Source organism: Bacillus rossius, chromosome 2 (genome assembly GCF_032445375.1).
Source record: "Bacillus rossius redtenbacheri isolate Brsri chromosome 2, Brsri_v3, whole genome shotgun sequence".
Classification (NCBI taxonomy): domain Eukaryota; kingdom Metazoa; phylum Arthropoda; class Insecta; order Phasmatodea; family Bacillidae; genus Bacillus; species Bacillus rossius.
The window spans coordinates 81,377,242-81,390,748 of record NC_086331.1 but is presented as its reverse complement, the minus strand read 5'-3'; the positions used below and the strand labels follow the sequence as shown (position 1 = coordinate 81,390,748).

The 13,507-nt window shown below is 36.3% G+C and overlaps 1 protein-coding gene across 1 annotated transcript in view; it reads left to right on the top strand.

The window, feature by feature from the left end:
- The first annotated feature begins 650 nt into the window (after window positions 1-650).
- LOC134528911 (MAP kinase-activated protein kinase 2) overlaps window positions 651-13,507 on the top strand; it is a 151,462-nt gene continuing 138,605 nt past the window's right edge. The window contains exons 1-2 of the mRNA XM_063362577.1: window positions 651-734; window positions 990-1,028. Of these exons, the coding sequence (XP_063218647.1) occupies window positions 651-734; window positions 990-1,028 (123 nt within the window). The remainder of the gene's footprint in view (window positions 735-989; window positions 1,029-13,507) is intronic.

Below are 13,507 nucleotides of genomic sequence, written 5' to 3'. Positions count from 1 at the left end.
TTATTAAATTTATTACTGTTCATGCTGCTAATCCAGATTCAGTTCTTTACCTCTATTTCGCATTAATTAGATCCAAAATGGAATACTGTTCAATAATCTGGAATGGCATCAAAATGGCTGATATAAATAAATTAGAAAATATTCAAAATAGATTAATCCAACTAATAAATCTTATGAACATTCCTCTACTTAATCTGATTCCTCGTGTTAACCGTACAGCTTAGTTAGGATCACTCGTTATTTAAAACTTATAGTTCGAAAATTAACTTTATATATATCATTGATAATACTGGGTTGAAAATTCTTCAACTTTTATTATGTCAAACGTTTTGCACTTCACCACATTTATAATGATGTCATCTACAGTAAACAAATCATGAAATGTAGATGTTAAATACATCACTTACTCCACTCAACAAGCAAAGTAATTTTTTTTTTAAAATTATTAATATTTCTAAATCTGTAATTATATGCCAAGATTATTATTGTTAATTAGTCATTATTTAGAATTTTTAGTTTTTGTAAGGTTCCTTGTTTGTACATTTTCTTACCGTATCTTAATGTATAGTCTTGCTATTTTCTCCTATATATGCTTATATTTAAAATTCTGGCCTTAAACACTTGCAGAAGTTGGGACTGATAACTTGGGGATGGGAAGCTGGGAGGAAGGAGTGGGAGGCTTCTTGACTAAGGGTGTAAAGGGGGCTGCTGTGACGTCCCAGCCCAGCCAAACTGTAAGGACTGAATTGCTGGTCTTTTCTGTTATGAGGGTTTTTCCTATTAGTATTTTTGTTGTTATTAGTATTAAAATTCTAAATTATCTGCTCCTAAATTTTATATTCTATGTTCAATTATATTCCATTGTGTATGTGTTGTGTTTCTGATGTACTAATTTTTTTTTTTTGGTCACTGTAAGTATCTGGTATGCTTGTTTTCGTATGTTGGCCAACTGTGGATGTGCCTACCTGCTGTGGTTTCATCTCAGGTAGAGCTTGCCTACTTTGGTGCCGACGAGAGGGAGTGTCCAGGTACGTGCAGTGACCATTTTTGTACCTTTTTTTTGTATTGTCTTTTATTTTCTGTTTTGTACCTGTCTATATGTGTTGTGCCCACTGCTTAAGCCCTAGGCTGTTGGTGGGCATGTTAAAAACTAAAATAAATAAATAAAAAATAATTCCACCGTTATCAATGCTAAAAATTGAAAATAAACGTAATAAACAGTTGAAGTCACATTACAAATATGAAAGTGTACACAAATGTAAAACAAAATTTCATTTTTAGCATGAAGATTCACCAAGTAGTTAAATATTTTTGAAGTTTAGTTCGTAAGGTTTTAGTTTTGCTTTCCATTGTGCGGCACGACACGACGAAATTAGAAATAGAATCTACTTCTTGCGGACCGTCATGGCATATATTTTGTCGTGTTTACATCACGGTGACCTTGTAGTTTTGACTAATTAAGAGTGTCGGGCCTGTCATGTTCTGTTCATTGTGGCATTGTGACTCCAGCTTAAGGGTTTGCATTAACTTTCATTACTCATAACTGGTGAACTCAAGGTTGATGAAACAAAACCAGTTTATTCAGGAGATATGGCCTTTATTATCTTCAGTACACATTTAAGAAAAATTGTATCCAGTACACATTTAAGAAAAATTGTATCCAGTACACATTTAAGAAAAATTGTATCCCAAATAGCAAATATCAACCTTAAAGTTTGACTTTAAAAATGACAAATTTTCCATTTTCTTAGGTATATCATTCGCAAAATAAAACTATTCTCTGTATTACTTTTGTGGGGATGTGTAGCTACTGTAATGCACTGTATTTAAAAAAAATTTCAACTGTGAGATTTGCTTATTAAGAGCTATGGGTGGGCTTTCAAGATTGGAAACTTAAAAAATAACCTGATGTGTTGGAATAAAGTAAAAAAAATCTTAAATTTTTACAGATAAACACTCTATAGAGTATTTATTATACTGTTGTAAAAATGTAATCTTTGAGATAGGTATCTACAAGTAAAGCTAGAGGACTTCAAAAATTCCATAAGAAACATATAATTTAGGTGAGAATGACGGAGCATTAAATTTGACTATGTATTAGATTTTTCATTAATAAATTATAATATTATCTCAAGTAATATTAGTAATTAAATTTATATTTTCAATTAATGCACCATCTGGTGCATTAATTTTTATTCAGTTTAAGTCGTAACATATTATGTCATGTTTCTATTTATAAGATAATCTCTGAAAATGCAATAGGTCTAATAAACTTACTCAACAAAATGTGTGGATGTTCATACCTATTTACAAACTTATGTGATAGACTTCAACAATCCTTGCAAGTAGACACTTGTCTAGACTTGTAATCTTTTTGCCCAAACAAGTCTCTTCAGGCAAGGTTCCACATACACACACGAATGCACACGTGCAGACATACACTTACACATGCACACGCACATGCATACACACACAGAGCAATACTGATTACAATAGTTCAGTTTACTTTATGTGTTTGACTTGAGTGGTTTGTGAAGTTTAATGTGATTTGGAAATATGGAATAACAGTGTTATATTGGAATTTTATAGAAAGATGAGTACCGTAAGTTTGTGTACAGTGTTGTGCCGAAAACAATTGCAACATTTAACAATAGTGAAAAGGATCAGTTTTTATTTTTAAGTAGAGTTGGTCATGAAGTAAAAACTATCTGCAAGTACCATGAGAAAAATATTTTTGTTTAAATTCAGCTAAATTTTTTTCAGAATTGTAGTGATCCACTTCAGCAACATAAAAAAGCTATAACAAAAGGACTTAGAGAAATAATAGTTGACCATTTATAAAAAAAAGGAATATTGACAATATTTCACCTATTTCACCTATTTCATTATGTCCAACTTGTTACACCAAAATCTTTGCTAAACAGAAACAAGAATTAAAAACTGAGGACCACTGTGATACAAAATTTTATGAACTGTCAGAAGTTTTTGATAAAATTGACTCAGCATGCACTATTTTAGAACTTTCCGCACCTAATAAAATAAGAAAACTGAGCTCAGCAAAAAGAGTTACTGCTTTGAAGAAAAAAAAGTTGGATATGTTTTAAAATACAATTAGAAAAAATCTTTATTTGTAATTTGACCAAGATATTTCTACTTCTTCGATCAGTGATGGTCTTTTTTTCTTAATGGTGAATATGAAGATCTGATTCAGAAATTAAAAGAAAAATGTAAAGTGTCTGATAAAGAAATCAAAGTGAAAATTCTCAACCTTCTTCCTAATTCATGGAATAGAGAAAATGAGTAAATAGTTAAATTTTTTTGAAAATTTATTTTGATTAGCTAAAGAAATTACAAAAGAACAAGGAATTTTACCTGAACTTACAAAGAATAAAGGTAAAATAATTGATTCTGAAACAATAATAAATATTAAAATATTTTATGAAGAGTATGAGTATATTAGACTGATGCCCAGAAAAAAACACTGTGTAACAGTTAAAAAAAATGGTATCAGAATTCAGACACAAAAAGTCTGATACTATGCTGTTAATGAGTTGTTTCTGGAATTCAAAAATAAATATCCAAATTTGAAGTTAGGAAGGTCAAATTCTATTAACTAAGGCCTAAATGATGTGTGTTAACAGGTGTATCTGGAAATTATCTCATATATGTATGTTTATACCACCAGAATAGTAAATGATAGAAGGTGCAAACTTAAAAGTCAATTTTAAAGATCTGATAGGTATGTATTGTTACGACCTATGTGGGGAGAACTGGGTTTGTAAGGGATAGCCCAATTAAGTTTTAGTTCAGTTTTATTAATTACTAATATTTACATTACTAATAAATAATTGTACTTAAATAATGTCCAAACACCAATCACTGGCACTTAAAATGTTTATTTGCCAGTCTCTCATTGTTTGTCAAGTTCCACAGTTCGCACTCCTCACTGGAGCTAGGCTCAACAGTGGTTCGCCCCTTACCTCGCGCCTGTCCACACACAGTCTCGCACAACCCAGTAGCAATCTCTTGTTACCGTTGCTCCGCATCGCGCCACTCTCAAGGAGGTCTTGTACCCTCTTCGTCGATGTCGCTCTTCCCTTCACTCTTGAAACTTACTCGGAACTCCTGCGGAAGGCAGCATCACTGCATAAGTACCTGTGGTGCCTTTCTCGAACCGATGAGAGTGGCGGTGATGAGTCACGTCACCCCAAGCAGACCCAACGCTCGAAACATCGAGAATGGCGACGCTTGTTCATGCCACTCCACGCAGCAACCATTGTAAGCCGGGAATTCCCAGGACGCTAAAGGTGATAATAGCCCGAGGCGGGACGGTGCGCTGGGTTGTGTGCCGGGGGGCGGGTTGTGACGACCCATGTAATCTGGCTAGGTAAACATGGCATGCTTTACCTCAGTGGACGGCATGTGAACGGCGTGTGATGGCAGTGGCCGTGCTGGTCTGCCAGCCAGCTCAGAATCTGGCGCGTTTCATCGTCCTGCGTTCATCCCATACAGGTAATGCATCCCTTCTGGCATATTCCTTCAGTCGGTCCAAATGTACCACTTTCATCCGTCCCCTCTTTCCTCTCTGGATTCAGTAGACCACATCATTTAGCCACTTCAAGACTTTATACATGCCTTCCCATGCTGCTTGAATCTTAGGGCATCTTCCCTTCCTTCGTTGCAAGTTTTACAGCCACACCAAATCGCCTCCTGAAATCCGGTTGAGGCAGTCTTCAGGTCGTACCTAGTCTTCATTCAATTCATCGCTAATCAAAGATTTTGGTGGGCTTCTTCATGTATAAGCACCATTCGCTCCTCAAGATGATTCACATAATCAGTGATGGTCAGCTCCCTGCGAGGACGACTGAACTTAACATCACAGGGCAGCCTTAACTCCTGTCCAAACAATATACTCGCAGGTATCTTCCCATTAGAGTCATGGATGTCAGACCTATATGCCATTAGGAACAACTGGATGTGTTGATCCCAATCCTGTTGATGCTTGTCCACAACCTTCCCAAGGTGTTCCTCAAGAGTTCTGTTGAACCTCTCCACCATGCCATCGGACTGAGGATGTAGGGCTGTAGTCATGGTTTTATTTATTCCCAGCAACCGATACACCACCTGAAATATTGTCGACTCGAAATTGCGGCCTTGGTCTGAGTGGAGCTCCATTGGTACCCCAAATCTGCAAATGAAGTTGACTATTGCATCCGCAACAGTGGAGGCTTGTTGATTAGGAAGTGCATAAGCCTCTGGCCACTTGCTGAAGTAATCCATTGCTACCAGAATATACCAGTTACCATCTTTAGTCTTGGGAAATGGTCAAACGATTGTGATGGTTATCCTCTCAAAAGGGGTCCCCACATTATAGGCCCTCATTTTCCCATGACTCCGGTGTTGTGGCCCCTTTTTAGCCGAGCATGCTTCACATTGTCTACACCAAGCCTCCAAATTCTGGCGACACCTCAACCAACAGTAGTGTTAACGGATCTTGGCTAGAGTTTAGTTCACCCCTAGATGACCACCAGAGGTACCATTATGAATTTCTTTCAACACCTCTGCCACTAGACTCTTTGGAAGTAGTAGTTGCATTGTAACTAATTTTCCATTTGGACTTTCCTATGCCGTAATTAGCAGCCTATTCACCATCTTCCAGGAATCCCACTGTGCCTAGTAAGCTTTCACAGCCCTTCAGTCACTGGAGATCTCATGCCATATTGCACGTCCAGTACCATTCTCTAGCCAGCTTATAATGGGTGACAGGTAAGGATCTTGTCGCTGCACTGCTTTCAGGCTGACATTATCCCCTTTATCCTCAGTTAGTTATCATTGTTCGCCGAACAGCTTCTATCCCCTCATTTTTCTCTGCCCTATTGCAATGGTTGCAGTCTACCTTGCAAGGTCTTCGGGAGAGGGCATCGGCATTGCTGTGAATTCTGCCTTTCCTGTGTTATGTCTGACAATCATATTGCTGTATCTGTTCAATCCACCTAGCAAGTTGTCCCTCTGGATTCTTGAACTGTAGTAGCCACTTAATTGCGGCATGGTCATTGCTTAAAAGGAATTTTCTCCAATATAAATATTTGTGGAAATGTTCCAGAGACTTTACTACAGACGGGAGTTCTCGTCGTGTGATGCAATAGTTGCGTTCAGGCTTAGATAAAACTTTGCTCTAGTATGCTATTACTCATTCATTTCCATCTTGAACCTGGTAATGTACAGCACCCAAATCATCTCCGCTTGCATCTGTGTCAAGGATATACTCTCCATGTTGATAGGGGTAGGCAAGTATGGGGCTAGTACATAGGGATTCCTTGAGGTCTTGAAAGGTAGTCTCACATGCTAAAGTCCATATAAATTGTCACTTGTCCTCAGTCAGCTGATGCAGTGGTTTCGCGATTGTCGAGAACCCAGGCACATACCACCTGTAGTAGGTACAGAGTCTTCATGCTTATCCGTAGATTGAGGCCACTCGTTAACAGATCGGATCTTCTCAGAATCTGTTCGCATTCCATCCTTCGATACGATACGTCCCAGAAATGACCTCATGTTGGAACAGGTAGCACTTCTTAGGACTTAACTAAAGATGGGCATGGCGAAGCGTGTCGTATACATCCTGGAGATTTCGCAAATGTTCTTTCACTGTATTTCCTAACACAATAATGTTGTCCAGGTATATTAGGCATGTTTTCCAAGTCAAGCCATGCAGGACAAGTTCCATCAATCTCTAAAGTTGCAGGAGCAGTATATAACCCAAATGGTAACACAGTGAACTAGAACAGCCCATTCCCTGTCTTCTCCTTATCCTCTGGGTGCAGCTCCACTTGCCAGTAACCACTCTTCAGGTCCAGTGTAGAAAACCATCTGGTGCCAGAGAGTGTATTAAGTGTATCATCAATACGTGGGAGTGGGTAGGTGGTCCTTTTTGGTGTAGTCATTCAGCTTCCGTTAGTCCACACAGAACCTCAGTTGGTCATCCTTCTTGGCCACTAAAATGACTGGATAAACCTAAGGACTCGCTGATGGTTCTATTACACCACCCTCCATTATACCCGTGATCAACTTCTTTGTATATTCCTGTTTTGCTAGAGGCAGCCGCCGTGGTGCTTGTTGGATTGACTCTGCATCACCTGTGTGACCTACCATCGCATCAACACAGGTGATGCGATGGTAGACCAGGCTTTTTCTCCCAAGGTCAGTATCCCCTAAAGAAAATACATCCTGGTTGCTTACCAGAAAAGCTGTGACTTCTCTATTTCTTCATTTGTTAGATTATTTTGGCATCACCTTAGTAAATGTTCTAGATTTGGGTTTAATGGTTGCTCGGCATGTCTAATAGGTGAGGAAGACTCACACTGGCCTACCCAAGAGACTGGTTCACAGCTAGGTATTGGGGCTGTTTCAGAACTTTGTTTGCGAATCGAGGTTGGCCACCCTGACTGGCACAACTTCACCGAACCGTGCAATGCTTCCAGCAACCAGGAGCATTTTCAATTCTAAAGTGCTATCTGGCTCAATCAGGTAGCTCATGTTGCCTCTAGGGTCTCCCATAATTCTAGCTGCTATTATCTGCTTATGGTTTGGTGGAATTGAAACAGATTCACTAACTACCACTTGCATTACAGGAACTTCTAATTGGTCGGTGGTAAACAGAGCCACCTCTTCGTCTTTAATACACAGTGCCTGCCCTTCATATCAATAAGGAATTCGTATCGGTTCATGATGTCCACTTCTAGAATCACCTCATCTGTGAAATCAACAACATGAAAGTTCTGTGTTAATGTCCAAGTTCCAATCCTTAACTCTACTAAATCCAGCTGTTCATGCAAAGGTGAAGTGTGTCTGGTAGTTGTTTAGAGTCTGTATGAGATGGGTGTTCTCTTCAGCTGTTCCCTACTTACAATGTCTGTACGAACTATAGATGCTGATGCCTCCAGTGTCAACAGTAAGTAAACACTGTCTGCCATTGACCCATCCATTGAGCAACAAACTGTCATGGCCTCTACAAAGTACAGATACAGGAAAACTCAAGGGACAACCATTTCCTGTAGAGCTGGGATCCGCCCCCTCACACCAGCTACTGCTCATTTCCCTTTTGATCTTCCTGTTCTCTTCCTGCTGTGATGTCTTCGTGCATGTCCGATAGTCCCACTGGATATGTCGTGGTTTATTGCAGATGAAGCACTGCACTGATCTGGTTACCTGAGCGTCATTCAGCAACTTCTTCAATGCCTTGATAATATCTATTTCATTAGTGGTGTTTCTGGCATTTGCTTCATTTTAGGGTTCCAGTCCAGCTCTCCTTGTCCTGATGCATGTGTTTCTTGAGGCACTGTGTGCTGCCTCAATTTCCAGGGCATGGACCAAGGCCTCATAGCTCTTCTTGTGCCGGCCCAAACAAATAGTTTGCTGAACCTCAGCATCTCTTGAGTCCGTCTATAAATACACTGGTGGCTAGCTGCTGGCAGAACTCTGTTGTTGCTTCTGGGTAGGCGAGGTGCAGGAGTCGCTCAATGTCGGTTTCAAATTCTTGGAGTGTTCCTGAAGATAGCTGTTATCGTGTCTTCAGGGCTGTTCTATACACCTCACCCATGTGTCGTCGTGATACCTCAGCAGAAGTATCAAAACTACTTAATGAATAAAAATCAATGTAGAATGATAAATATGATCCAAGTATTGTAGTATGTGAATACTTTTATGATGTGTAAGTTGTAAATAATATTTCAATACTTTTACGGGTCATTCCATGTCAAATCAGCACAGTTTTAATTTAAATTCAACCTGACCCTCTTGGATTTCAATGAAATTTGAAGTTATACTTTTTTAGGCGCGTTATGAAAAAATGATGAGAGTGAAATTTTAAGATGCGCGCGCATCACTGTAACACAAAATTAACAGGTTGAAGCTGCGCGCGCACCATGTGACGACATTTTCACAGGAAGATGGCGGACCCACGTGTATGAACATAAACCCACATTAGGGGACATACCAAATGTATTGGTGTGCCAAATGAAACTTTATGATAGTGAAATTACCATAGAATTTTTTTTGGTAAACTAAAATAGTCATAGTAAAGGGAAAATTGCAAGGTTTAAAAAAACCACATTATTTTGGTATTACATCAAATATAATACACATTTTCCTCGTAACCTTCTGTCAGAGCAGTGGTTATACTGCGCGGTCAATATGCTGAAGGGCCGTGGTTCAAAACTCGGGGGTAGGTTTTTTTTTTTCCCTTTTTTTGAAGTCATTCTTCTTTAGGCACATTATGAAATAATAATGAGAGTGAAATTTTAAGATGCGCGCGCATCACTGTAACACAAAATTAACAGGTTGAAGCTGCCCGCTAAACCGCTCATTAAGTCTCGAAAAAAAGCTACCAACAAAATAGAAATAGAACCTCTATTAGTCGTGCATGTTGGCACGCTTGTCGCCTCTGATCACTGTTTTCATATTTATAATATATATCCACATTATTCTAGTTTCTACATTCACAACACGTGTTTTAGTTTCATACAAGTGCTAATAAATTATATTCAGTAGTGATTTAAATTGAATATTTTGGTTAATATTATTTACTATTCTTAAATATTAGTAAAAAAAATTGTGCCTTTATACTTTTCCAAGTGCTCCAATTTAATTAAGTTTAACTATCCGTATGTATTATTTGTTGTTATAAATTAGAATATTATTATATAATATAGTTAATACTAAATATTATTAAATTATTAATGTTAAATATTTATTATTGATAATTTAATATTTACAAAATAAAGAAATAAATTTAATAAAACATTTAATAAAAAATTTGTGATAAAAATTAAAATCGAACATCGAATTAAAATATTAATCTTTAATACTTATTATTAAATTGAATTTTTGATTTAAGTGAATATTAAACTAAGAAAATAATAAATATTTAAAAAATGAATAAACTTAAATTAAATTTTAGAATTTATTATTGAATTTATTTTTTCTTTTAAAATATTAAATAATATAATAAATATTTAAAATTAAGAATCATATTATATTTAGTACAAATTATGTCATATATTTATTATTCCCTAAATTTTATTTATTTAATTTTTCAAATTTAAACTGATCTTTATTGACTGTGTTGACTATTATTTTCCAGCCCTTTTATTATTTTATTGTAATTAATTATTTGCATGCAATTAAAAACTATTTTTAAATGATGCCAAAGAAGTATAACTTCTCATGCACGTACATAAGTACATGCACCCATTTTTTTAATATTTAGTTTACCTGCGTAAAGTAAATGATAAATTAATTTTTTTAATTGTTATTGAGTGAATTTTAATTTTTTTAATTAATTTACAAAATTGACAAAAAACCCAAATTTTGCATTTTTCTAAGCTACAAAAATATTTGTCATTTGAAACTGTTTGTGTTGGAAAGCTCAAATTGGTCTCGTTTGCAAGCTTTTTTAATGGGCTTTCATATGACTTACAACTTGATAAGAGTTTCTTCATTAAAAACTATCAAAAATATGATTGAAAATTTCAAATTTGGTTTTTTCGAAAAGTGACAAATTTAAATTTTTTTAAAAATTCCCAAAAAGTGTTTTTACTATTCCTATTTTATGTACTAAAAACAATTTTGAGATTATTATGGGTTCATGAAATATGAGGCATAAATCTGTGTTATGAGTTCAGAGCAGGTAATTTATTATCAATTTATTTGTTAAATTATTTAACATTAACCACTTTGGAGTGTGAATATTGATGTTTTAAAAAGGGCATACAGAGTAATTCATAGGAATTTATAAATGTACTCAGTACTTTTTATTGGGCTAATTAACAATTTTAACATTCAGAATTTGCATAAATAATGGTAGTATGCTGATCTGAGACTATATATTATCTCTGTTAGGCTCACTCTCACTAAAAGACACGTTTGGCTATGGCAGAGATTTTGGCAATAAAAGAATGAAGATACAAGTAATCCTTGCATATTCTAAACGTGTTTGACATATTTGAGGGTGTTCATCAATTTTATGTGTTGTGTCAAAACTTTATCACCATATCTTTAGAGCATTTTGTGCCTGAATGCATAATTTGTGTTTTTAAACTGTAGGAAGGATGAAAAGCACAAGAGACAAAATTACTTATCTATCAGGTGTGTGAAGTGTGATGAACTAAATAATACCGGTCAAGTGACATAAGGGATGCACTCTATAAGCAGAGTGAGTAGTTTTTCAACTAAGATGACTGGATGTAGATACACAATATATATTCCTTTGCTTGGAGGGAAGTTAGACAGATATGGTTAATTATATCTCCCACCAAACTAATTCTACTGTGAAAGGTATATATATATATATGTTATATAGGTCACTCCCTCTAGAAAGCCTCTCCTTTGATAACAAGCCCTGACATGTATGTTATCACCTCCACTAAAATTATGACTTTGGCTCAGGCCGATGCCAAAGTTTGTAAAATTTTATGATGCTTGTATAAAATAAATAGGTAAAATGAAAAATGTTAACAAATTTTTTCAGGGTAGCAGCCAGGCAGTGCCTTCAAACTCTGCAAAGATCCGGATGTGTTCTCTCCTTCACATTCTTTGCACTCTCTCAATCCCTCACTTAGCACATCTTCAAAATGCACAAATTAATTTAGCACAATGTTAATTTTACTGCTCCAGTCTTAAATAGCACATCTGTAAATTTATTTAGCACGAAATTGCCACAGGCAAAAATAAAGTCGGGCATGATGCCACAAAGTCTGCTTCAACTCTGTAAACAACCGATGTGTCGTGACATACAGTTAGCCATACAAGGGGGGAAGAGATATGCGCACAGGTAACTATGCTATCGTCTGTTGTAAAAACATCAGCTATGGCAAGTTCAGTTGGGTGTAAAGTACCAAATGTTTTTACGTCCGCGCCAATGCCGCGAGGCCTTACTGTTGTCTCCTGGCTACAGACTGGGCTTCAAGGAACTCGAGACAAAACTACAAGTATTATGGTGTGCAGAATGTCATGAAGGCCACAATCGTACATATTATAAATAAGGACTCTATAAAACGTTTATGTAAGTCTGATGCTCTTGGTTGTACTAGCGGGAATTGACATTAGATACTGGAACAAAAATTAATAGATGATTCACATGGAAAAGGTTGTTAAATGAATGGTGTAATAAAAAAAAATCATGGCCTACATGATTGGTGTAAACCAAGAGGTGAAACGTGAATAAGCACTTTAATTTTGAAGTATATAACCACCTATCTCCCATTACACAGAGTCATATTTTTCATACAAAGTATTCTTTGGTAGGCTAATAAAGATAAATGGTGTGATATCATTGAGTGTTATTCTATGCATTTTTATTACGTGAAGAATATTTCACTACACTTTTTGGAACAGATTAAGTAAATTAACCTTGCTATTTATGGAGACTATTGCTTCAGATATGCAATTTCAAATAACATGAACATTTTTGGGAACGCATTAGTCATGCTAAGTTTGGTATTGGTGTAGTTCTCTTCAAGAAATAGGAGAATCTGCGATAAAGCGAAAAATATTAGTGAGCCGAGGATTCCAATGGTGATACGGGATCTTGTAGAAATAAAAAAAGCTTATGATGCTGTCTGTTTTGTCCATGGTTTGCCAAGTTTGCTTCTAAAGGAAAAGGGAATTTTATCAAAGGCCTGGAAAAAGCATCTCAACTGAGAGTTGCTTTTATGAAGGGAATGAAGTCAGCAGGGCTATGCCTGGAATGAAAGACTGTGTTTCATTGAAAGATTGTAATGGACAAACGATTCACATGCCTAGATGCTTTATACTCTGTAATCTAAGAAAAATTCCCAGACCTTAAAGTTGGATTTTTAGAATTTGCAGTTACAGCCAACAAACTGCACCATAGCTGGTTAGAGTGGTACACATTTTGTATATGTGTGTACCAGGGGTGCAGAATATGTCCGATCGCGCGAACAATGTTCGGGGGAAATCAGGGCACCTTGGGGGAAATATTTGTTGAGAAAAAACACTGGAACATGTTTACATTACATGCAAAATTATTGCTGAACACTCAGGTCGTGTTATCACACACTACCCGTCAGTACAGTCCTAGTTTTACCATATAATAAATATATCTAATCATTACACTTTCATGACTACATAAACTTTAGGTCCCTCGATTCCAACCCGGTCTTATAAACAAACGTACATAACCTACCGTTTATTTTATCGCTTGATAGAACAGCGTATTGCGTGTGTTTAGTTTGCTTCTTATTAGTTTGTCTGGTAATCTTTGTTACCACTGACTTGTTTAATAATTAATATATCCGAGGTTGTATTTTAATTTATTTTTATTACGTGTACATCGCTCGGTTTTGTCTGGTTGATTGTCACACACGTAGATAAAAAAAAAGTTACTACGCACAATTGTTGCCTGTGTGAAATGCAACGGTAGAATACATTTCACCCGGGATTTATTCTGAGATTAAAATTTTGTAAAATCTTAAATACTTTTCTCTGTGAC